Genomic DNA, 26,939 nt, shown 5'->3' with positions numbered 1-26,939 from the left:
CACTAGGTATTACTGGAGTGGAAACTGTAGAGAGACAGACATTCTCTCCTGTTACTTCTAAAAAAACCTAACTCGCTCTGACCCGAGTACCCCAATTCCTGCCAGTGTTTTGCTTTCTTGGTGAGAACCACTCTTTTTTTTTTTTTTTTTTTTTTTTGGTTCTTTTCCCTTTTTTTTTTTTTTTTCTTTTAAAAGCACAACCTTGCTCTCTGGCGGGGGGTGGGGGCGGGGAACTATATTACAATTTGAAATGTCTTGGTCGGTTAATAGTATGATGAAAATGTCTCCTCTTAAGACATGGGATGGTTATCTGAAATACTCTTTGAATATATTTATGATGAGAAATTTCAGAAAAATACAAGTGAATTGCTTGAGAAATAAGTAGAAAGAGTAAATAAAGGTTAAAACTGTTTTTCACTATCTATTAGATTTATATGCTTGCCTCAGACATGCTAAATTTTTAATTAACGAATTTATTAGAGTGCATTTAAAATAAAAAATAAGGAAGGTAAATACAAAGTGTGTGCGAGGCATGTAAAATTTTAAAAGGAGCTTCTAATGTTTAATCTTAATCCATCTTTTCCTGTCCTCAAAGAAAACAAAACCCTCACACAGCTTCACTCTTGGGACAGCTGTTGAGTCGGGCAGTAGACACTAAAGGCTAAAATCAGTCAGTGCACAGACTGTGAGGCCCAGGCAGCTGTGGCTGTTTGACACACAGGCAGTGCCATATGCTGTTGGGAGGGACCCTCTCTCTGCAGAGACTTGCTGGCCTCTTATTACTTCTCAGACACAAGTCACTGGTTGACTATGAAATTCCTTTACACACTCAAGAGATCTTTTCAGTCGTTAGCTCAGAAGTAAACTGAGTCACTTGCGGCATTGAGCCCTTATTCATTACCCATGGTGGCCTTCATTTTAGACCAGGGCAAAGACATGCTCACCGGGTGGGCTGTCTCTCAAATCTGCACATTTGCTAAAGCAGGACCCAGTCACCCGACCAGCCATCGCTAAGAGGTGTTTGATGCCAAACACCATGGCATTCTGTGGGGTTTTGTGTCTGTTTCCAAGTGGTACTTCTCTTTTAAAGAGCGTTATCACATACTTACATTTGTATGGCAAGTTGACCCTTCATCTATGGCTCTGTGAATTTATGCTCAGCGTGTATACTTGGGGATATTTGCATTTTGGAAAGGAGACCAAAACCACAAGTCTTTTTAAATGCACGTTTTTAAATTGATTTCACAGGCAATGTACCTGAAGGCTTAAGTGCTGTGAATTGTCTTTGAGGAAGAGCAATAGCATCCCTTACACTCACACCCTCCAAAACACTCTTTTGGAGTCTTGAATTGATCATACAGTTGTCTCCTTTATGTAGTTCCTTCTTCAGTGATTTTCTGTTTTCTGCGTTTTATCCTGCTTGTCACAGAGTGACTCAGGTTAATTTTCCCAGGAAAGGAAAAGACACTGTTGCCTCAGGAAATGAGAGAGTTAGTGGAAATGGCTGCCCCAGAGCCTGAAAACTCAACTCCGATTGATTTTCCTTAGGTAGCTCTTGGCACCTCAAACACTGACAAGATGCCAGTCCCCACAGTGGGGTCAGCCCAGAGTGGTCCATTTTTAGGACTTCTCACTTTCTTTGCTTACCTTCTGTTACCTCTTAGCTACACAAATTAAGCATCTTTGGCATTCCAAAATCTACTTGGATTCTAAAATCTCCCCTCTCCTATCAGAAATTACTCCCACATCCTATCAAGGCCTTTTATTTTTTTATTTTCATTTTCTAAAATTTTTTATTAAAATTTAAAACACTCAAATGTTAGGAGAGCAGTGTAATGAACCCCTGTGTACCCATAATCCAGCTTCAGCTGGCTTTTTGCAGATCTCGCTTCATCTATCCCCTTATTTTTTTATTTTTATTTTTTTATTTTTTGGTTAAAGCGTTTTATAGTAAGCCCAGATAGCATTTCATCCATAAACATAAACACAATGTTATTATCACATCTCACGAAGGTAATAATTCCTTAGTATCAGCTAGTAACAGTCTATGTAAAATTCTCCCAAATTGTTTCAAAATGTCTTTTTTAAAAAAATAAATTTATTTATTTATTTTAATTAGTTTCCAGTATACAGTACATTGGTCAGACATCTATATAGTACATAAAAACGATCCCTCCAATCGCTCCCTCCCTCCCCTGGCCCTCCACCTAGCCAATATAGCGAGTCCTTTTATTTTATATTTCTGAATGTGAACACTTAATATTATCAGGTTATGAGTTCTTAGATTATTTTACATTCCAAAAGAAAGGCCAAGTGATTTCGAGGATAACATTCCATGAAAGCTAAAGTTCATTTAAGAGACAAGGCAAGGACTTTAAAGAAAAGTCTAAAAGAGAAGAAGGAAACTTAATTCTTTTAATTGTCTGTTTACTATATTTCATATGCGTTTGAATACATTATCTCACAAAATCCTAACCCTAACTCTGTGAGATAGACAATGGTTAAATTTTAAGAGACAAGGAAACAAAGCCCAGAAAGGTTAAAGAACTTACTCCAGGGCACATAGCTAGTAAGAAACAGAGCTGGGATTTAACTCCACATCTAATGAGTCCAGAGCATCGCCCTGCTTTGTAGTGAGGAGAGATGTGTCAAACCAGAAAATAAAAACCAGAGTGAAGCTCTAGCAGTGAAAACATGGTGGTGATGACATAAGATGGTCAGAATAACTATCCCGGGTATCAACACGATTTAATATATGGAAGAAATAGACGTATGATAGAAGAGGCTCAAAAATCAATGAGAAAGAGATGGATTATTCAATCGGTTATGTTGGCAGAACTCAAAAGCAATTTGGAAAGCAATTTAAATCTTCCATTGCGCATTAAAACGAATTGCTAGTGAGTTAAATATAAAAATTCAAACTGAAAGATATTGATTTGAATATTTATCAAATGATGAGGGTAGGGAGGTCTTCCTAAATGTGGAAGTAGTAGGGAAAATTACAGAAGAAATGTCAGCTAGCTTTGGCTAGCTTTTTTTCCTAGGGGAAAAAAAATAGGACGTGTGCGAAAAAATTAGGACACAAATAATAGACTACGAAAAGTATTTTCAGTGAAAACGACAGACTTAGAGAATGCTAAAAAGGTGATAATGTATCGAATATGTAAATAATTAATAAATAATAGCAAGCAAATTAAGACCTTAACAAATAATTGGGGGGAAAAAGACACAATTCACTAAAACTCTCAAATCCAGAGAGTGAAAAAAAAAACTTTTTATTTACTAATACTTATAAATTTTTAGGAAAGTTTAAAGAAATGCAGAGGGAGTAGCCTCTTCCATCTATCGTTAACATCTCTACAGCTGGTTTTTGAAAAAGGAAAAAATGTTCAGCCTAATTCTTAACGAAGAAATGCTTATTAAAACAATTAGATTAGCACAAGATATTTATGAATTAAAGTATTTGGTGCCCTTAAGGGTGTAGAGAAAACAGACGTTCTCTTACTTGTTGATGTAATTAGGAAATATATATTTTGCTTTAAATATTTTTAATAGTTCTACATCTGAGAATTGATTCTAAGGAATAATGAGATACAATCAGAGACACATTTGCAAACATGTTCACCATCTTTACAAATTTAGAAACATCCTTAATATCCAATAAATGAAATGATTACTCTATGACACACAATTACAATAAAATATTATCTATCGGCTAAAGTTCATAATCTCAAAGAACTTTTAACAGCCTGGGGAAAGTTTACAATATAATGTTTAGTGAATGTAGCAGACTATATAAAGACTAGGTACAGTGTGACCCCAGTTTTTCAAACTTGAAAAAAAATTATACGCAAATATTTTACTACAAAAAATAATATACCGGCAGGTTAATAGGAGCCACATCTAAGTGATGAGACTTTAAGCGATGTTTATTTTATTTATGTGTTTTTATATTTTCTATTTTGAACACCTATTTTATCCTCAGAATGTATGTTAATTTTGAAAAAAAAAAATTAGGATGGTACAATGTTGTTTGGGGGAAGTTTATAAAATTAGAGATTACAGTTATTCCAAAGCAAAGCTACTTATATAAAAGGATGCTAGAGAAATGTATCGGAGTGGTTGTTTTAGTGTGATGGAATTATGAGCGTTCCCTCCCTTTTCTCTGTTTATCTTTTTATAACGTAAAAAAATAGATAAACAACCACTCATGCCGTACAAACTTGAGGGGGTATTATTGAATCGGACTGACTAGATTAATACCTTAATAAACGAGGCGCTGTGTTTTACAGGTGCCGCTGCAGTCCCGTTAAGTTCTCTGTCGGGATTGACAGGGAGTTGCTCTAGGAGTGGAACAGCAGAAGCGGCTGGGGCTAGGTGTATTATTTTCAGTCTTGATCAGCCAAGAAATCTTTCTGACCCATCAGTCTGGGAAGAGAAAGGTAGAGAGGGAGCAGAAGTGACTGGTAATAAATTATTGAGTAGAACAAGTGAATAAATCATTAGAGTCTTACGTGGCGGTGGCACACCAAAGACAATTCCATTGTTTCAGTGAGCATTAAAGAAGCTCCGTCATCCCCTACATAGTCTCTTCTTTGGAGGAGAGAGACCTCTCCCTTGACAGCAGTGGTATTTATTTGTAGATCCTACAGTGATCTCTTTGTTAGGGTGGAGAAGAAGTCTGCTTTTCAGAAAGCTGTGTGGATACTAAAATGGGTAAGATCTTTCAACGAATACCTTGACCAGCTATCTTATTTAGGAAGAATCCAAGAGAAAAGGATATACATTGAAATATATTCCTTAAGTAAATATTTCATAAAGGGACCACTTACCCTTTATTAATTGTGAAAATCTGCTGTGGCCCTTCTGTTAAGCATTCTCCTCCCGGGTATAATTTGTTTATGAGATTGAGGAGTGTGTCCTGAACTTATAAAACTTCTGGTGAAGACATAATGTGCTATAACTCTTGCTCCTCCCAATCGTTCTAAGACTCAATTATCAGATACATAATGATATAGAAGCAGCTCCTTTATCAGCCCAGAGAGAAATGTGAGCCATTGGGAAGTTCAGAGCAATGATCTTCTCTGATTGGAAGGAATCAAATCCTCTTGTCCTGAATCTGTTCTTATTCCTGAAGGTCTAGTCAGGTGTCACCACCTCTCGTGGGAAGCCCTCCCCTAACAGAATCAATCTCACCTTCCTGTCCGCTTCTAGAGCTCTTTCCGTGCCTTGGTCTTGGTTTCGTATGCGTTGGGCGTATTCTCTGCACCTCTCATTCAGGCCAGGAACCTTGTCTTAACCATCCTTATATCCCTCCGTGGCCAGCACAAAGCCAGTTGCTCAGTGTGTTGAGGTAAATTGAATTTTCACTTGCAACTTGAATAGAAAGCACATTCCCAATATATTTAGGTCCTTCCCAGAGGGAAAGTCTAGACCCAGTGAAGTAGAGGATGGGGGACCTGGCGAGATGGAAAAATCATGATATTCTATTGTGCTGTTCATGTAGAGGCTTCTAAAGGGGATAGGGGATTTTCTGTCCCTTGCAGAGTCATTGTGGTTAAAGAAAGACAGGCAAAGAGCATTTATCTCATTTATCCATGAATAATGAATGATCTGCCACCAGGGGCACTTCTGGACCAAAACACGCTGTTTATTCGTCAAGGGATACCTCAAAAGCAACACTATTGGTCTCAGTGAGCACATAGGGGCAGAAGAAAGCCATGTTTCTCTGAACCATCCATGCAGAGACACACATTCAGTACCATTCAGAGGAAGTTTTAGGTTGGAAAGAAACATCCTGCAGCGGAAGAAAATAAGAGGATGTTTCAGAGAGCGTTGGAATTTTTCCCCTCTTAAATGGAACAAAGACTGGCCTGGAGAGTCTTTTTATTTTTTCGCTTTGAGATTCATTAATGTGCCTGTAAGTGAGGCGTCCATTTGAGAGATACCTTCGTTTTTCAGTTTATTTTGCGTGAGGCTTGTTGGTCCTCAACTCCTGAGCTGACCTCTGCTTTGAATTGCTCATCTGCGTGGGCCCGTGACCTTGTGTATCGTGCAATGAAATCTGTTGTTTATTTGCTTCTCTTGAGACTCTTTCTAAATATATGCATTTTTGTTTTCATGTTTCAACTAGGAAAACTCCGCGGACGACAGCCGACCTCTGGTCCACCAGCTTTCCAATGAGAGCAGACTCTCCATCGCTGACTCCCTTTCAGAGTTTTTCGATGCGCAGGAGGTTCTGTTGTCTCCCAGCTCTTCAGAGAATGAGGTTTGAGCACTGTGTTCAGTTAGGTGCCTCAAAGTCTCTTTCGTTGTTTTACTCATTCAGGAAATACCCACATTTAGAAACACTAAACTCAGTGGCCCCTTTCTGCTATTACATTCTGAGATCTTATAACTCATAGCCCCAAAAGCACGAAAGGATATAAGGTCTTAGGAAAAAAGGTGGTGAGAGTCGGTGTTGGCACTTCTGTATTTCTATTACTTGATTTATTATACCTCTTTTCAATTACATATTAACAATTTTGACTGTGAGCTATTTGATAATGTATTATCTCTACTACAGGGCCAGAAATTATCATCTTGTATATTTTTCAATCATTGAATTTGACCTATGTTAAATGCTAATTTAATTAATCAGCATTGAGGTTTGGATTATGTTAATTAATTAAATTAATTAAACTAATTAACTAAATTAATTCAATTTAATTAAACTGATTAATTAAATTAATTAATTGAATTAATTAGCATTTAACATAGGTCAAATTCAATGATTGAAAAATATAATCTCATTTATCTGTTAATTTCCATAGATTTTTTTTCATAAAGAGTTCAAAGACAAATTGTAACTCATTCTACCCAAACACTAACAAATTCTGAAAATGCAGTCTGAATTAGTAAGAATTTTAATAGCAACTAAAATCTCGACTTGACTTCTGAGAACAAAGCAAGAAAGTGTAAGGATTTTAATAACAGATGTTTGCTGCAACACCTCCTAGGCAGACTGGTGTATGGGCTTCTGTGAAAACAGCATCAAGAATTATTTATCACAGTTTGTAATGTGGGGTTCAAAATGTTTGATGATTTGAGTAAAGGTTTTATGAAAATCTGGCTTGTTTACTGTCACTCTAATGTATATTTCTTCTTTCCCATAGGTTTCCGAGGATGACTCGTATGTCAGTGACATAAGTGACAACCTTTCCTTGGACAATCTCAGTAATGATTTAGATAATGAGAGACAGACCTTGGGTAAGATTTAAATTATTTGATCTCTGAAAGTTTGGATTTTCACAGAATGCTAATAAGCATATATACAGTACCTATTGTAGGCAGAGAACTATAGCAAGTACTACCCAAGAAAATTAAGACATAATCCAACCCTCAAGCTTTGTATCACCCAGGTAAGAAGATAGCACTGCGTGTGAAAAATGGATTCATTCCAATAAATTTCTCTACTTGCATAAATTTGTATTTTTCTAAAGTGAGGATATACCAATTATCATATAAATATCAAAGATCAGTGTAAGATATATCCCTTATTTGGTCAAACATTCTCTCTGAAAGCATATTAGAATATAGCTTTTTTGCCTTTCAGTATATAGACGTTTTCATAACTTAGGAATTCCATAGGGCTTACATAATAAAGGTCTTGTCTGAGTGGTACTCTATCTTCAGATTCTTGAAGATAACACATTTGAAAATAGCAAACTTGTTTTCCCTTTTTTCTTTAACACTCCACAGACAGAATGTGGTCTCCTCTCAGAGGCGGAGAGTAGGAGGGACAGTGAGAGAGAGTAAGACTCTGAGAGGGACTGAAAATAGCAAACTCACCTCCTGGCAGTGAGGTGCCTCAAGGTGTCCTCCAATATCCATTTATTGCTGGTTGTTCCCAAGAGTGGACATGATGCCAAGAAATGTTGATTTGAACCCTGGGGTCCCTGGACTGTCCGGCTATCCCCAAACAGCTGATTAAGGAGTTCAGTGAGCAGACTGAGGTCTGTTTAGCAAGGGGCCCTTCAGAGGAATCTACTCATTGGATAGTTCTCTGCATTGGTCCTGTAGCATCAAATACTCCCAGTCTTGGTGCTCAGTGTGCCTTGGGGCTTCTCGGTTTGTCTGTGCCACATAGTGGATACCCAGAGCACTCCCTATTTTCATATTTACATGGAGGACAGGGACTATGCCAGGTGATTTTTGGTATTTCAGTGCTCCCCAGCTCAGTAAGAATGTGCGAAATATGATGATCATGTGTTCTTATTTGTATGTCGAAGAGCCTACACACACACACACACACACACACACACAAAAACGCAGGTAATTTTACCATCCTCTGGAAGAACACCCTTTCAGCCTCACACCTGCTGGAAGTCAGATGCCCATGAGGCTCTGTCTTGCTTGAAATGTTTCTGGAGAGATGAACCCTTTGGTAGAAAAGTCTGAGAACCAGTGGTTCAAAGGAGAAGACTGATAATACAGGAGCTACTTGCTTTTCTAGGAAAACAGGTGAATTGAAAGAGAAACGAAGAAACATCATGTATTCCCTTGGCAAATAGCACACACACTAAAGTGGAACTCTCACTGTGGATGAGCAAGGCTGACCACTGCTGAAGTCCTTCTCTTTGAGGCCTTAGGAAGGGGCCAACAGAAGCACAGGGTTGAGAGGTCAAAGCTGAGAACTGAGGACTTGTTCTAGACCTAAGATCACAGCTGTGCTGAGTTTATACCAGCCAGGAAAGGTATACAGGAGGTTAAAGCTGGTTCTTTCTTATTCCACAGCCATTTTGCTAGAATGCTAACATTGCCTTAGCTTGAACAAACATGGCCAAACCCAGCTTTCTTCTTCAGCCATATTGGGAAACGAAAATAGGTGTCCTCCAGTTTAACTGTCTCTGAAGAAGGTTAGGTTTCTAAACATCAATATTCTACTGAAAAGATTGGATATAGAAAGAACCTTTGCATTAATTACACAGTTTTGCTTACAAAAGGAAATAGGAACGGATCAAGGTCTTGATAAATGATCACACTAGAATTTCTCTGAGCCCATGCTAAATGCTAGGTATTTAGGGTACTTCCTATTAATTTCTTACCCACCCCACCCCCAAATCAATAGGCACATATGAAGATCTGTCACCATGATGGGTGCTGTGATTTGGAATATCAATTCAAGGATTAGATTTCCTTTGTTAACCTCAGCTCTGCCATTCACTGGTTATATATTCTAGGGCATGTTAATTAACAGCTCTGTGCCTTGATTTCTTCATCTGTAAAATGGAAATAATAATACTGTTTACCTCAAGAAGTTCTTATGAAAAATTAGTGAGAACATATATATAAAATACTTAGATGACTTGCTGCCTGAGTAAAAGTTAGATATGTATTAGCTATTAGTGGAAGTAGTCACATAGTATCCTTTCAAATTTAAATTAGTGTAATCGAAGAAAATATTTTGAGATTACATGGAAAACTTTTTAAAAACTACTCTCAGTTACAGCTATTTACTTGAATCAGATTTTTGCCCATGTCGAACAATAAAAACAAATTCAACAATTAATTGAATGCTTAGATTAACACAAGACTGCGAAGTATAACTCCAGTTTCATGCTTTTCTGTTCAACGAAGTAGCCTCTTTAGTCAGAGTGATTGGCTTTATAAAGAACAAACGTTAAATATTTATTTTTGATAAATAAAACTATAAAATTAAAATGCTGTTTTCACATATGTTGCTGTAATGCAAAAGAGTTCATATGAAAATAAGCTCCATTGGGATGGGCAAAGAATTTCAGAGTAAGAAGCAATGGAATTTCTCACAAAGCAAAAAGATCGATAGATATAAATACCTAACACGTAAATGTTTCATTCATCAAAAAAAATCACATGGGCCAAATTTAATGGTAAATGTCAAATGAGAATTAAATTGTAAAACAAATATAAAAACAAAAGATTACATCTTAATATTTAAATAGGAAAGCGGACAATTCAGATAAGAAATGTTCTTTAAGGCATTCCAGATCACGCTAGGAATTTTCTAAATGTAAGTTAAAAACAAAGAGGTAACACCATCCATCTAACGATTTGCTAAAAATTAAAAACAAAGGATGACAAGCCTGGAAAGGCCTCAGAAAATGGACACTCGCATATGCTGCTGATAAATGGGAAATCGATACAGCCTTTTTCAGGAGCCCTCCGAGCATGTGAATCAAAAATACAAAAATACTCATAGTCTTTGACATAGTAATCCCACTTTTATATCTCCTATGAAAATAATCAGAGAAATAATCAAATATCTAGGAATATGAATAATTACTACCTCTTGCATCATAGCAAAACATTGAAACAAAGCTAAAAGTCCAACAATAGATGAATAATTCAATAAATTATAGTGTATCCATAGCATGGGATTTTTCATAGTCATTAAAAATGATGTTTTAGATGAATTTCAAATAGCATGGAAAAATACTTATAGTAACTGAATAAGCAGAACAGAAAACTAGACATACACTATGAACTCTGTGGATGAAGAAAACACTTAGTGAAAATACTCCAAGACATAATTGGCTACTATTTCCAGATGATAGGATGATGTATGACTTTTATCATCTTCATAATTATCATGGAATTAACATAACTTTTTATGAGAATTTGAAGTGATTTTTAAAAAGAGTATAAAAGTTTTTATCAGAATTTGAAGTGCTCGTTATAAAAAGAGTTTAAGGAGTTTAAAAGTGTAAACAGTAACTTGCTCTGAGTATAGAAATTCAGTTTCGTTTTATTATACATGTACATGGACTGTGAAGAACTAGCTTTTGAGCAGGATCTTGAAGGCCTTCTTGTAGATGGGAGTCTTTGAGTTTTAGTGCATGTCATTTTTGGACTTAATTTAACTGTGCAGAAGTCTTTATTTTCCAACTTTCAGTCTTGTTCTGAATAACTGAGATTAATAGTAAAATTGAATACTTACTAGGTAAGGTTTTCTTCATGGATTCTTTTATTTTTAAAAATAATAAAATAAAGTGGAAAGGCTTATAAAGATAACCAGGCCCATTTCCCTTTCAGGACCTGTCCTGGAAGGTGGTGGGGAAATGAAGTCCAGAAGAAGGACTTGCTTGCCAGCACCCTGCCCCAACACCAGTAACATCAGCTTGTGGAACATCCTGAGAAATAACATAGGCAAGGACCTGTCCAAGGTGGCCATGCCGGTGGAGCTGAACGAGCCACTGAACACGCTGCAGAGGCTCTGTGAGGAGCTGGAGTACAGCGAGCTTCTGGACAAGGCCGCACAGATTCCCAGTGCCCTGGAGAGGATGGTGAGGGGGGCCGTCTTCCACCTGGGCTGCCAGGCCATTCTCAGGCTGGCAGGACCAATGCGGGCAGAGCCAGAGAGCCAGTCCCCTCTAGGGGGTTTTCGTTGAGATGGTACTTGAGATAGATTCATTTCTCAGTGACATCTGGTTCCCCTCTGCTGGGCTGTTTTCAGTCACCTTGTCAGGATTTGCCATTGGGGGTGGGGAGGTCTCCTCTGTGACAGCTGTGCCTGGGGATAGTTCTGCTCTGTGGACTTGCGCTTCCTCTTTCTCCAGAACCTTCCTTGTGATTGTTCCGATATGCCTGTCTGGAAAACATATCTCGAGGGCTGTCTGGGTATTTATTTTTACGATCCCGGGTGGACAGTATTTAATTTCTCAAGCTGTCTTTCTCATCTGGGGTGAATTTCCCTTGAGAACGTTTTTGTTTATTTTTGGAATCGTGGCATTGGCTCCTAGATTTTCAGAAAATAACGTTCACAGAAGAGGTTTTCACATAAGAAAGATTCTTTTTGGTTTTGTTGTCGTTTTTCCTCTCCTTATTGTATAGAGTTTTTTGTTTGTTTGTTTGTTTTAAAGCTCATTCACGAAAAATTCACCTTTTGTTCTCTACTCGGTATCACTTCCAGTGAAAGGACTCTAAGTGTCTCTCAGCCTTGCCCCGTCTTGTGCAGCTCGGGGGAAGGGGACTGCGGTGTTAAGACTGTGGCCAGATCAGCCCTCTCTGTCTGTAGCTGACTTTGTTCTTCAAAATTGAGAGTCTCTTCCTCTTTTTGCTTCCTCGTATGTCACCTGCTCAACAGTAAGGTCTTTGTGTGGGAGGCTGAGGTACAGTGTTTTCCTCAAATGCAGGGCCTCTGTCCTGGGCATTTGCTGATTGGCTCAATTGGAGTTGGCAACTCCCTCTCGGCTTCAAGACCTGGCTGTCACCCTCACCCTGATGGAGGACACGATTCCTTTCTAAATTCTAAGGATTCTGTAGTTTTAACTCTCATTAAAATGTCATTACTTCAGTGATTTGAAGATTAAGGGGAAACCTAACTCGTAGGTGAAAAGAGACCTATTGTAGTCATTCCACAGTCTCCAGAGACTTCTCCCGTCAAGGAAGTGGGCTTGACAATAAGAGTAGGTAGGAGAGAAAAACAAGCTGTGTCTTTTCAGTCTTCTTTGTTACTCTTCCCCAGAGAATTTCTGCTGAGCAAAGGGAAGCACATAGCTTCTAAGACAAGTGTTAAAAGCCAACATTTGTGGACCCCTCTTTAAAGAAAACACTGACTTTGAAGATGAAAGTATTCTTTAAGGTGTTTCAGGCTTGTGGCAATTTAGAGACCCTTAGGATATTCAGCTGATTGATTGGTGTACTTGACCTTGAGAAGAAGTTTGAAGAAAGGCTTTGCATTCCAGCCCATTACATCAGGAAGGGAAAGTACAGGCAAGCTTAGTATCCCCGCGTTGTGTTTATGGCTCTGAGGGTCAGCTCCAGCCCCTGCAGAGATCTCTCCCATGTTGCCAGCCCCAAAGGAGGATACTTCATTGTTTCTGCTCCCTCTCCCTCAGCGTTGTGAATGATGCCAGGTTCTTTTATACATTTTGTCATATTTTAGGTTATGAAGGCGATTCAGGGTTGATCTGGCATTCAAGATAGGTAGTGTGACCTTATTGTTTAACAGGTAGCAAACATTTGAGAAGGCAGAGAGATAAATGAATACCCAGGTTTCAAGAACAAAGACAGAATTGAGCGTAGTGAATTGATTTTTATAAGCCATCCAGCTGCTCTAGAGTGTTCTATAGTATGAGGTGGTAAGGTGGCTCCTGTTTGCAAAAGACTAAGAAAAGTTGTGTGACTAGTAAATGTTTATGAAAGGCATTCAGCTCTTTTTACAGTATAAAAAACTTCATGAAATGTGCTGTGAAGAGAAGACATAGAGATTGTTTGTTACTCAATATTAGAAAGGGAAAGTTGCTATTGCTACTTCAATTTAATTTTCGTGCTGGGCCTGCCAAGTACATAAAAAGAATAATGTACGTTTTTCGTGTCCTGAAAGGGGAAATGAGAAAAATGTTGAGAGCCTCACGGAGAAGACCATTAAAAGATCTTGCTCATTTCATGTTCCTTTATAGTTTATTTTCCTTTTTGATTTTTCCTTTTTCCTTCAAACAGAACTTCTTTTTTTTTTTAACCTCACAGATTGCAAGGGCCTTGCCAGCTTACAATCCCTTATTTTTTATTTTTTACACCTACAGCACCTGTCTTCCTAGGTGGTCTCCCATCCAAGTACTAACCAGGCCCGACCCTGCTTAGCTTCCAAGATCAGACAGGATCGGACTTGTTCAGGGTGGCATGGTCGTAGACAAGCAGAACTTTTTAAAATAAAGCACTGTGCTCTGTCCTGTGGTTTGTTGCCCAGGCTCAGGAAGTGACGCTCACGGATTTTCTTTTGTCAAATGAGTTTTGAGGTTTCTACAGTATCAAATTGGGAATGGCTAAAGTTAGTATGCCTATTTCTGAATTTTGAGGGAAGTTTGGCTTTTTTTATGTTCCTCTTCCTCACCCCTCCTCAAAAACCTTTTCTCAGATATGGCTCAGCCTAACCGCTCAAAAGCAGTGTAATTCGCTTGGTAAATACCATCATCTTGAAAGGCTCTGCCAACTTTTAGGCATTAGAACAAATGGACAGTTTGAAAATGTTTGGTTCATTTGTCTCTGAGGCCACAGTGAACATTATTTAAATCTGCAACTTTAAACTAAAAATTTGGCTTTCTGAAACAAACTATGAAGAGAGAAATGAAGGTTTTATTGTGCTCATGCCTTTGTAAAAATAACTTTGCCGGGGACAGAGAAATAACAACGTTCTTTCCTCCCTCTCCTTAGGTGTACGTGGCAGCCTTTGCTGTATCGGCATATGCATCCAGCTACTTCCGAGCTGGGAGCAAGCCCTTTAATCCAGTTCTCGGAGAAACCTATGAGTGTATTCGCGAGGACAAGGGCTTCCAGTTTTTCTCAGAACAGGTGGATATACACCCTTCTTGTTTGTTGTGTACACCCTTTTGTCCACTTGCACCGGAGGAGTTGCTTATACCTCTCATTACATGTGTTTTTGAAATATTTATTTTCTACCTTTCACTAGCTTCAAAGCAACGAGATAATTATAGTGTTTTTACACATAAAGAGAGTAATCGAGTTCCCTTCCCCTGAAACCTAGCCACCACCCCTAGGCATGAAGGTATGAGCAGCGCTGAGCTCCCGCTTGGCCATGGGCACGAACAGTGCCCTTTCTGTTCAAAATCATAGTGAGAGGAGTTTTCAGAGTATGAAGCACGTGCCCCAAACTGTGATTTAGAGGTTTAAAGTTTGCACTCTCCCTCACTGGCATCGATTGCTATTTTAGGGCACGACCGCCCCCATCAGAATGGCTAGCACCCAATAAATGCATTACTCTTGAGTTTATTTAAGAGGAATCATTCATTCATGTATTTATTCATTCAACCCCATAAATATTTTTGGACCATTACCACGCGCCTGGTACTGGTCCAGGTGCTGGAAGAATTCAGTACAGTGGGGGCCGGGGGTTGACGAGATGCTGGTCTTCATCGAATGGATGGACATACTTCACACTTACGCAGCCTGAGTTCCTTGAGCTTCCACGAGACTCTTCCCACTACAGAATTAGCAGAGAGTAATATTCAAGAACAATGGCTCTGGAGCCAGACGGCGTAGGTTCAAATCTCAGCCCTACCTCTTACTAGGTGTATAACTAAGGGCAAGCCACTTAATCTCTCTGTGCTTCGGTTCCCTCTTTAAAGGTGGAGATGATGTTAATGGTACAGACCTCAGATGTCTTTGTAACGATTAAATGAGATACACTCTACAAAGCACTTAGACCAGTGTCTGATACATGAAGTATAAAGTGTTACCTGAATGTTTACTGCCATTATTGATGCAGGATAGCATAGTTTGCAATAGTGGAATGTTGGCAACATCCAAAATGTCTGTCAATAAGGAAATGTTCAGCTAAAATAGGGTGCAACAATATCAAAACTAAAAAGCAATTCTTTCCCCCCTGCCCCACCCCCAGTTAAGGCAGCAACTAAACATGTCCACCCTCCATATATCCCTAACCGTTACCTGAGGAGCATTAAACATGATTGCTGCAATAAATTTCTCTTCTCCTAATTCTTAGAAAACTGAGGGGAAAAGGGCGTGTTGCTAAAATACTAGTTTCCTTCCTATTATCTTGCTGCCCTCTTTATCAATGAATGTGCGTTATGGGGGTGGGAAGGGAGGGGTGGCGTGGCTGAGAGCCCAAGAAAAAGAGGGTTGGCCGAAACGGAAAATAAAAACAGGGGCCCCCGAAAACCAAAAGAAAAAGAAAAAAAAAAAAACCCAAAACAACGTTTCAACAACCTTCCCGTTAAAAACCGAAAAAAGAAAATAAAAAACGAAAAACAAGAAAGAAAGGAGTTAAATCAGTAGTTAAAGGGATGAAATAATCTGATTCAAATTCAACTGGGTTATTTAAATACTAAACCTAAAATGGAATGAGAATAAATGAAAATATAACTTGGTTACCATGGCATTATATACACTCGTATGAAAAAAAGTAAAGGCCGAAAATACCCCCAAACTACAGCAGACAATCAGGAAAGCATGAATAGGTGTAAGAAAGAGTAGTAATGTGAGCTAAGCCTCAACCCCGTGAGCCCCCGACATGCTTGTGTATCTCCTATGGTGGCATAGAGAGAAAGTAGAGCTCCTGGGCACGTGTGCACGAAGACAGAAAGAACATTACATAACTTAGTCTTTAATTCTATGAAATGAATCCCAAGGAAAGAAGCATGAATGAGATCTGATCATTGTTAGTAGCACAGAGTATGCTGGGTGTAATGCAGACCTGCTTTCAAATCCTAACTAACCCCCGCACTTACTCTGTGTGTGGCCACGTAAGTGACAAACTTTCTGAGCCTCAGTTGTGTCTTTATCTATAAAATGGGAATGGTAACACTTACCTCGTTGCAGCGAGGCTCAATTGAAATAACACACCAATGTATAGAGCACTTGCACTGAGACTAGTAAACATTCAGTGCGTGGTTACTAGTCTTATATTTAGAGGCAACTTTTAAAATCTTTTTTTAATATACAGTGTTAAGAATAGTAAGAGGAGCGTTGAAATAAGATATAGTACATCTATGCTTCTAATTCAGGGGGTTTGAAGGGGGCGTAATGACACCGGTGAGTCTCTGACAGAAAGCCGGCGATGAGGCAGCTAGGAGTCATCCTCACAGCTGGCTTTACATGGTAATACCACCAGTCCTGATCGTGATGGAGTCACTTCCTGTGTGGAATTTAGTTTTATGGCCTCAGACAGTTGGTTCTTTTAATACACCAAAAAAATGGGTAAATCTCTCAGGGGCAGAGTCACACTAGCTAAGTTTACAAGAGACTGATATATAAACTAGAATGCTACTTACTATGAAAAATAGACCTACTGCGCGGGGGCCAGAAATACTAGGTTTGCAGAGTGCTTTGTGCTTTTCAAACTTGCGCAGGATCCTATTGGATCTTCAAAATACCCTGTGCTGCAGGTGAGGTGAGGACCAATCATCGATGAGGAAAAGGAGGCCAAGAGCATTAGTACCTGCCAGGGACCCGAAGCTAATGCCCTCTGCTTTCATTCCTGTGTCCGCTCTCCTTCACTTTTCTTAGAGTCTCTCGTATGGATTTAGTTACTATGCTCGATGCTGCTGGATTCAGTAGCTGCTGTTAGGAAAACAGCCTTTTGTATACTGTTCAGACCATGGAACTTTACCTGTCATTGGCACGTAAACCTTTCATCCTCCAAACTCATGTAGAATTTTGTTCTCAGCTCCCGTTGTGGGCTGGAAAGTGGCCTTTGTGAATGAGGTACATTCAGCAGTAAATCATAAACATTTCTGTCATATGTTCCACCTTCCCTGGGAAGGAGCTTCCTTTGTGCTAAGAAATCTGATTCAGCCTTGGCTTTCTAAATAAGCCCAGAAAAGGAGGAATTCAGGAAGAAAGGACTTCCTGTCTGTCCTCAGGGACTCAGTCTCCTGCTGGCAGATTGCTCCTCACTTGCTTCTCCTGCTGCCTGGCAGAGAGATAACACATTGGTTTTGGGCCCCATTAGAGACTGGAGGGGTCAGAAAACTCATTTCAGTTAGCTTTGCTTCTCTTTTGTACCTTTGGGAGAGGTTTGGCATCTAAAAGATATGCAATTACGCTATTACCTAAAAGTGGCTTTTCCTAATTACCTGGAACTTCAGTTGTCAGATCACTGTTCAAGTCATTTTTAACCATTTATTCACTTAGCCACATCCTGTTGAGAGTTTGTGACAGAAAAGCTGAATGGAGTTATTGAAAGTTACTAAAATGGAAGAGATTTGAATGAGGTCTTTTTTTCTTTGCTCTTCCAGCTCAGCCCTTTTCTGTGGCTCATCGGGAGGACTTTGAACATATATTCTTAGACAGACTATAAATACCACGCCTCTCACTTCTCTCCTTACACACTCACATCGCCTCTCTGAATAGTTCTTTTATCTACTAAAAGGCAAAAGTATTTCCTACTGATTAAAGTGGCATCCTCTTTAAAGACATTATCAGAGGGGAAATTCAAGCTGTTCAAATAGAACTAGCAATAGATCAAATATAAGGCGACTAAACCAGTGCTTCTGCATTTCTAGGTCAAGTCATCACTTAATGTGTTTTTGTTTTTATTTCTGGGTTTCTTTTTTCTTTCTTTCTTTTTTTTTTCTTTGCAAGAAGCCATGTGTTTGTGAAATACGTGATTAACTCTGAAGAGAAAATAATTGACAGCTGCATTCTCCCCCAAATCAGGCCAGTGTCCTTGACATCAGCCTTAATAGCTCGTTCTCTTATAATCCACATCCTATCCATCAGTAAATCCTGGGGTCTTTGTTCAGAAGCCTTCCTTGCAGAGCCACTCATTTTCACTCCCTCCCCCACTGGAGCTGGCCACCATGCCCAAGCCGTCGTAATCAACGGCTGTGATGATTGCAATGGACTCATTAACTGGTCTCTTGTTTCCAAAGCTAGTTTCACCTTGCAGCCAGTGATCGCTTCAAGCAGGAGCAACTTCTTCTCTAAACCCTCCAGGGACTTCCTGTGTCTCTTGGAATAAAAACCAAAGTCCTGACCACAGCCCACAAAGCCCTCCAAGGCGCCACCCCCAGATATCACACCTCCTCCCACTTTCACTCCTTCAGCCTCAGCCTCACTGCCTTTTGCCTCTCTTAAAATATACCGAGCATTTACCAGCCCTGGGCAGTGGCTGTTCCTCTGCGTGGTTAACTTTCTTATTTCTCGTAGCCTCCGAGCTTTCCATTATAGAGAGTCCTGCCCCAACACCTTGTCCGGAACATAGCACACCCACTTCCCATCCCCCGATCCTATGCCTTGCTCCGTTCTTAACACATGTTATTACTGACAAATTATGTACCTATTTATTTATTATCTATCTCACCCACTTCTGCGCTGAAATGTCAGCTCCATGAAGATAAAGGTTTTCATTGCTCATTGTATTCCCAGCGCGTGGGACAGCGCCTGACACATCATAGGCGGTCAGTAAATGTTCGATGAATCCCATAGAAAGAATGGCCACTTGGTCCCCTCTATGGATGATTGTCACCTGGTACTTGTCCTCTTTTTCACAAGCTACCCTTTGAGGTTGGAGGCAAGTCAAGAGACTAGGAGGGCTCTAGAGTTATGTCTCTTGACAGTTGCAGAATAGATGTATTTAAGGGATATTTTCCTGGATCCAAAAATGAAAAACTTACAGAATACACAAATATTAAGATGCACCCTTTTCTCACCTGCTTCTCTCCTTACCGCCCACCTCTTATATAAAATGCATTCAAAGCATAAATCAAAATGATTATGTCAGGTTGAAGAAAGACCTCAGGTGTACAAATAAATTATAAGAATTCATAACTAACAGGGGAACCCATTGATTGCAGCCTTATAGGAAGAAAGATACATATAAATACTTGCATAATAAAAACTCATTTCCTGAATGTTTGAGAATCCGTAGCAATCAGAAATTGCTCTTATGTGATTGGGATGGAGAAGGATGCTAAAAAACCAGTCTAAACTGGATTTATCTAGTAAGTTAACATCTTAGCTTCTTACTCTAGGGCTGGCTTTTTTAGATTCAAACTTAAAATCTAATACCTTTCCCGGTTACATGTGGATTAACATGTAATGTGAGTAGAAACTCAACCAAATTCCATACTAAGACAGGTTAGACTGTGCTCATTATTCTCTATGCCAGATTTTAGAAAGATTGCCATCAACAAATATTAAAGTATTAACTGTGAATTACCCCCTTTCCATGGGCATTCGAGCTAACACCTTAGAATAATCTTTTCCAATTGGGTGGCACCCAATGAGGCTGAGATTTGAAGAAGACATTGAAAGCAAACGTTAAAATTAGAGCATTTCGAAATCAGAGGGACCCTCAGACATCATTTTACAAAGAAATTAAAGAGACTCAGAGAGGCTGGTAAGGTCAGACTCAAGAGTCTTTCTCTGAATATTCACGAGATGGGACCTCAATGGCACCCTTGGGAGAGGGAGCACAGCCCGACTTGAGAGCAGCCTTAGGGAGGCAACTGGAACACTGGCTTTGAAAATCAGTGGACCTCGGTTTAAAGTGCTGCCCTTGTCACTAATTAACTTTGTAGCATTGAATGGGTTCTTTAATTTGTTTCCTCATTTATAAAATAACGATAATGAAGATACACGGTTACCATGAGAACCAAGTAGAAATACCACTCATGAAAAATGGCTAAAATTTGGTTTCCACGTACTTCATACCAGCATATGATCTTGGCATTTTACATGTGTCGTCTTTTTTTAGTTTGCAAAGTCAGTGGTATTAGTCCTACTTTATAGATGAGATAACTGGGGCCCAAAGGGCTTAAAAATTTGCTCAAGGTCAGCTCAAAGTCATAGAGCCAGTAGATGAATGTGCACAGCTAGGACCTAGGTCTGTGGCCTCCAAAGCTCTCCTTCATGCCCTGACACTAGCAGAGCACTTATCAGACGCTCCCCAAAGGTTTCATGAATCAGTACCTGTTGTAAGGAAATGTATCAAAGCAGAGTAAGGCATCAATTTAATTTCCCTGGAAAGCTTTGCAAATTTCTTAAAAACAATGTGCACCAAATAAATCACCCCCAAAGCCATTTTTAAGCCAGAAAGAAAGAAGTGAAATCATTGATTTTGAATGTTGAGATGTATCCACTCAGAAAACATCGCTAGAGACCATCATAGGCACTTTGCTAAATGCTTATTCGTTAATCTCATGCGATAATACTGAAAAGTGAAAGTTATGTTTTTATGGGACGTATGTATACTTTATGGTATAATAAGGCATCATTTAGAATTCACATGGATATAATATTTACCCCTGTTTTATGGGATTTAAAATTATTATAGAAGAGGTTTATAGTTTTATATACTTTATTTTGCTTTGATGTTTCATTTGGCCATACCTATAAAATGCCAAATTCTTGATCAAGGCTGTGATACCTATACTTTTTACTACATTCTTTCTGTGGTAATGAATATGACATATTTTATAATAATCAACTTTAAAATATGCCTACATTATGGGAGGAAGGGAGCCTTCCATAGCTCCTCCCACTCCACGGCATATACGTGTGTGGGTGCAGGAGGTGGTTCTTGTCCTGGTTGAGTTTTATGTGATCCCAAGGTTTGAAAGTTAACTCTACTCTTTTCATTGATAGTTGCTGGGGGTCATAGACAGAGACAAGGATGCAACATTTTGTGATACAAAGTATCTTCAAGAAGTTGCATTGGAAAAGAAGACAAAGCACGCAGAAAGTTGCATTTTAGGGGCTACATTAAGAGGCCTGTGGGAACTGACACCATCCACAGGATAGTACATTTACATCTCCCATGTCATATTAGATCTGAGATCTATGTCTACTGAGACCTGAGAGATGCCCATACTATTTACATGTTTGTCTCTGCTTTTCTTTGGGTCAAGGTGGTAGGTACAGTTGAAATCCTATCAGTTAAATGTGTACGTGACTCTAGATTATCCTATTCCCTGCCATTCTCCACCTAAGGGGGTGGCACCCAGAAGTGGTTTTCAAACCACGTTCCTCATTGCAACTGAGGGTCCAGAGCACAGCAGTGGTTGAGAATTTGTCATTTCCTCTTGAAAACTGTAAAAAAGGTAAAACTCTAGGTTTTACCTTTACTTTTTCTGTATCAATGTGTTTGGGAAATGTTACTTAATCTTTATAATTTCTGTCTCATTTGTAATGTGAAGGCTTTGGAGTAGATGCTCTAAATGTAAGATACTTGGCTAAGAACCAGCTAAGTCAGAAAAAATTCTGCAAACACCGCTGGCAGCATTATTCTGGTTTCACTAATACCGAATGCTACCATTCATGTGCCCTGAGTTACTAAGATAATGAGGAAGTGTGAGGAACCATTTTCTCATTAGCTTCTTCATTAGTGACTAACACAGAAGTAATGACCCCAGTGACAAAGGCAGGGAATGTGCTAGAGTCTGTTACAAAAGATTCTCTTTTCTGGAGCATAATCGAGTATTTACTGAAGATATTTTTATCTCAACAGAAAACGAATAAAAAAAATTTTCTTAGAAGTTGACTATCATTTCTTCAATAATTCTTTGTTTAGCTCTTTTTAAAAATAGAACATTATTCTTTAAAAAATTATCTCGAATCAGGCTTCTTGTAGGTGATTTGAAAAGAGGCCGGACAGTTGTGATACAGTTTTCAAATGAGTGAAATCTGCCGCCCCAAAGGGTCTTTGTGTTGCTTGGAAGTAGCGTTTAAAAACATTTACTATTTGACATCTTCGTTAAACACAGGTACCTTCAGAACAGCTGATAGAGATTTTGACATTGGTGGCCAATGTCAGATGACATGGTTTATGAACCTTTGCATGTTCCTGCTTTTATTTTCACATCTTTCAAAACGTGTTTCTATCTTCATCACTCGCCATTTAGCTGCTTTTCTCTGAGGCTTCTGGTGGCTTCCATTCACCCGACTTCTTCTCACCCCTAATGAACTTGAGCAAATCGAAGCTGACTGTATTAGGAACACTCTCTCGAGGACAGACTTGGTGAAAGAAAACTAAAAGAAGTTTTCAGTCATGTAGACACCGAGTGTCGTGTTACATCTCAACGCAAGGGAGGACTGGATTTCATGAGGCACAAAAGTTAATAAATTTTTTGCTTTCCGGCCTTTGTTTCCATCAGGTCAGCCACCATCCACCTATCTCTGCGTGTCATGCTGAGTCTGGAAATTTTGTTTTCTGGCAAGGTAATGTGCTGCCCTATTTCGCTCCCATCATTTTTTGTAATGCTAGATTTATTTTATTCAGAAACTACTGTAAATGCTTATTGAGGTCAAAAGTAGGCCCTGAACTTGGGCCTTGTTGGGATCTGTACTGCTTGATGTTCTTGCCTCCCATCTCTGAATAATAACTGATGTTTGTCTACTTCATAATTGAGGATTTAGGTAGATAATTTAGGAGTCCTCTTTTTTGAAAATTCTTTGTCTCGGTCACCACCATCTTATTCCTGTAATTTTTCTTTATCTTATTCCATAGCCACTTGAAATACCTTGTGTCTTTCAAGAGACAGGAAACACTTTTAGTTATTTATCAGACAGCAGAGGGGTTTTTTGCTTTTAAAAATGTTTATTTTTATCTCTAAAATCACATTTTACTTTGCTGACTTTTTTTCTTCAATACCTATATTCACTTTAAGTTTTGGATTCGGGAGGGGATAGATTGTTATGAAGAATAAATAAAGTTGCAAATACTTTTTAAATGGATTAATTAATTTCGATAACTCATTTATTTATTCAAAACAGCGTGCTACAGAAAGAAAATCTGAGCATCCTGGGTTTTCAAACAATGAGCGCGTGTCAATTTTTACAACGGTTTTCTCTGCTAACAGTTTTAACACCTGATTTGCCACATTGCCTTAAAAAAAAAAAAAAAACCTATAGAATTGAAAAGATATGAAAGAGTATTGCCCTCACCCCAGTGCCAGCCCCTCAGTCCCTCTCCCTGGAGGCGGTCAGAATTACCAGGTTAGGTCACAAGCACTGTAGCTTCTTTTCGGAATCCTTGCTACTGAAGTTTAGAATTGAAGCTTGGCAAGAAACTTCTCTGACTTTCACTGAAATCCTCTGGAAAGAATTCCCGTGAGATCTCTAACCTCCTAATTGCTAAGTGTTATGTGATGGGACGTGTCTTTTCAAGTCCTTCCTGTGTGCTCCTTCCATCACCCCGCTTCCTCCTCAGCTCCCTGCTCTTCTTCCCCATCAGCCTTTTCGTGGGCAGAGTCCCACCTGTTACATCCCATAGGCCCGTAACTCCCAAATCTTACTTTTTAAAAGCCAACCTGAAAACAAACAAACAAAGAAAACCTAACCTGACATTTCTCTACATGTTAACAACGTTGTTTAGACCATTAACATTTATTGCAATTATTGACGCAGTTGGATTTAAATCCGACCTCTTGTTTTCTGTTCGTTGCATCTGTTCTTTGCTCCCTTTTCTCCTTTCTTCTGCCTCCTGTTGGACCGAGTGCTTTTTATTATTCCATTATGTCTCCTGTGTTGGCTTATTAGCTATTGCTCTTTGTTTCATTTTTAGTTGTCACTTTAGGATTCACATTACAGATCTTCAAGGTATCTCAGTCTCTCTTCTAGTGACATTATGCCGCTTCACCTCTAGGATAAGAAACTTACAAAATATGCATCCATTTCCCCTCTCTCGACGCTTGAGCTACTGTGGGCGTACATTTGACTTATGTATGTGATAAGCCTTGCAATACATCGTCACTGTGTTTGCCCTAAACGGACGACTCTCTTTTTTGGTAGCAACTTTATTGAGAGATCAATGGTTTTTAGTAGATTCACAGAGTATATTTCGTATATTATGCCGTCATCACCACAATCACTTTTATCACGTTTTTATTACTCCAAAAAGAAACCCCGTTAACCAATACCCTCTCCCACCCCAACTTCCTGCTTCCGTCACCTGCTTCCATCCTGAGACACACACTAAATTACGTTCTGTCTTGATAGATTTGCCTATTCTGGATATTTCATATAAATGAAATTATGTAATATGCGGCCAGGGGCTCCGTGGTCCCACCCCACCTCGCTCCTGGACCACGGCCACGGCCCCCACCTGGCTGCCCTACTTTCTTCCCCTCCACTGCCCTGTGGTCTGTGTGTTGTCACGAAGCAACCGGAGGGATCATCCGTCTCTGTCATTCTCTCTCTATTCCCCATCTCCCTGTGTGTACCGCCATTCATACACGTTAGAAAAGTCTGAAATCGGCCACAAATTCTTCCTGTCATTCTCAGTCTGCATCTAATTTGTCACCCAGTTCTGCTTTCACTTTTCGAAGGGTTCTGGGATCATTCTCTCCCACTACTGTCTTGGTTCACTTCATCCTCGTTTTTAACTCCTGAGCAAGTACAGTAGCCCTGTAACTTGTTACCTGCTCCTCATCTCTCCTGCTCCTGTTCCATTTTCCATATTTTTGCCAATTGTCTTTGCAATGTCTGTATCCAATCACATCGCTTCTGTCTAAACAAACACCTGTTTCCTCCCAGTGCACGCAAACCAGACTTCTTAACCAGCCCGTAGAGCTCACTGTTTTTTGTACTCCGTCTTTCTATTCCTCTCTAGACAATCTGGAACCAATAAACAAAACCACACCATGCTCTCATACCTCCCTCCTGCTTTGAGCAAGCTATGCTTTCTGCCTTCAATTACTTTTTCTATGCCTGGCAAACTCCTACTTATTCATCAAAGCCCAATTTAAGTGGCCCCTTCAGGCAAGCCTCTTCTGATGTACAAGCCTCTTCTGAATAACCAAGGATGGCTGGTTATTCCTTTTTCTTTGGTTCCATTTCACCTTACGACATACTCGGTTATTGTCTATACCTCTGTGTGGGCCTTACAAGTTTTCACTTCTGTCTGCCTTTCACATTGTGAGCTGTTCCAAAGGAGGAACTTGATCTTATAATGTTAGTTTCCCGGATTCTGTTTTAGGTACTCAGCTGGTACTTACAGAGGATAAAAAGTTGTTCTATATGATAATGGCTTTTATTATGAAGAGATTGTTCTATATTGTGATCAGTCATTTATACAGCCCAAGAAGTCTTTTATTTACCTAGCTCTCCTGCTAAATATGTAATATTTGGTATTTCATTTCAGATGTGAGATGGAAAAACAAATTCTGGGGCAAATCCATGGAAATTGTTCCCATTGGCACAACCCACGTGACTCTGCCAGCGTAAGTTCTGTCAAGAACTTTATAGAATTTAGGGCCAAGATGCAGCTTTAGGATGGGGATGCCCATTGTCCCCCAAGGCATTGTGCATATGCTCTTTTCCTTTAATCTGTTTGATGATTGATAGGTCCAAATGTTCCTCATTTTGACAACCTCACATCTTCTTTCCCGCAAATAAAAATGCTTCCTGGAGGCCAAAGTTTCCTGCATAGCAGCTTTTTAAAAACTCATTCCTGCTTTGTAACAAAATTAAGAATCGTGGTTTTCCTTTCACATTGTCCTGCCTCACTGTCCAAATTCCTTTTAAGAAAGATATGGCCTTGACCTTTCAGGGATTATCGATACTTATTCATAAAGCAAATGGTTATGAACGTAGCCTCTGGACCTGGGCTACCAGGACTCAGGTGCTCACTCTACTTCTTACTAATTGCAAGTCCTTGAGAGGTTACTTAACCTTTCTGATCACCAGTACCCTCTTCTATAAAATAGGAATAACAAGCCATGTACTTTGTAGGACTGTTTTGAAGATTTAACAGAGAATATATGCCAAACACATAAAATAATACTTGGCACATAGCATGTGCCATGTAAGTGGTTGGCTTTATTACTATTATCCTTATAATTATTATTTAACTCCGTAAGTAGTATCTGAATACTTTCTCACTGTAAAAGATTTAATTTATATTTATATTTATCTTAAGATTTATCTATAAGATATAGGTATGTATATACATATGTGCATGCATACACATACATAAATATGTATGCACTTATTGTGTATGTGTGTGTGTGTGTGTGTGTGTGTGTGTGTGTGTATACGTGCATATGTGTAGAGAGAGAGCAAACTGTGAAAACCCCCAATACCTTCCTCATTGCCACTTCCCTTCGCTTGTTTGGTGACTTTAGACAAGCCACCTCGGGCTCCTAGATTCCTCCTTCGCTGAAGGAGGGCGTGATGGTTTCAGGAAATCACCAGCTTCTAGTGAAGCCCCTAACAGCTTCTCGGGGGCCCGAGTCTGACTGCCATCACCCCAATGGCGTACACACGTCCTTAGAGAGTGAACGCTCAGAACGCCCAGCGTGGCTTCCGTGCTCAGTTGGTGTCGGTTCTGCAAATGAAGGAATGGGTAATTCATTACATGACTTAATTTTTAAAATAGCGGTGCTTGTTTGCATTTGCTGCCGGCTGTTCTGGGAATTGTTCCTCTCCCCTCTTCCTCTTCAGCTTCGGAGATCATTTCGAGTGGAACAAAGTGACCTCTTGCATCCATAACATCTTGA

At 39.4% G+C, this 26,939-nt stretch overlaps 1 protein-coding gene and 1 pseudogene across 1 annotated transcript in view; one reads left to right on the top strand and one right to left on the bottom strand.

Moving 5' to 3' along the window:
• OSBPL3 (oxysterol binding protein like 3) overlaps positions 1–26,939 on the top strand; it is an 82,997-nt gene that overhangs the window by 39,207 nt on the left and 16,851 nt on the right. Inside the window, exons 9-14 of the mRNA XM_023531532.1 lie at positions 6,134–6,268; positions 7,155–7,248; positions 11,053–11,303; positions 14,173–14,310; positions 22,596–22,659; positions 25,583–25,661. Coding sequence (XP_023387300.1) covers positions 6,134–6,268; positions 7,155–7,248; positions 11,053–11,303; positions 14,173–14,310; positions 22,596–22,659; positions 25,583–25,661 — 761 coding nt within the window. The remainder of the gene's footprint in view (positions 1–6,133; positions 6,269–7,154; positions 7,249–11,052; positions 11,304–14,172; positions 14,311–22,595; positions 22,660–25,582; positions 25,662–26,939) is intronic.
• Positions 13,536–13,653, bottom strand: LOC111740897 (annotated as a pseudogene).

This window comes from Pteropus vampyrus, unplaced genomic scaffold (genome assembly GCF_000151845.1).
Source record: "Pteropus vampyrus isolate Shadow unplaced genomic scaffold, Pvam_2.0 Scaffold69, whole genome shotgun sequence".
In the NCBI taxonomy this organism is placed as follows: domain Eukaryota; kingdom Metazoa; phylum Chordata; class Mammalia; order Chiroptera; family Pteropodidae; genus Pteropus; species Pteropus vampyrus.
Note: the sequence above shows the minus strand (reverse complement) of the source record. Positions and strands in the feature narration are given on the sequence as shown.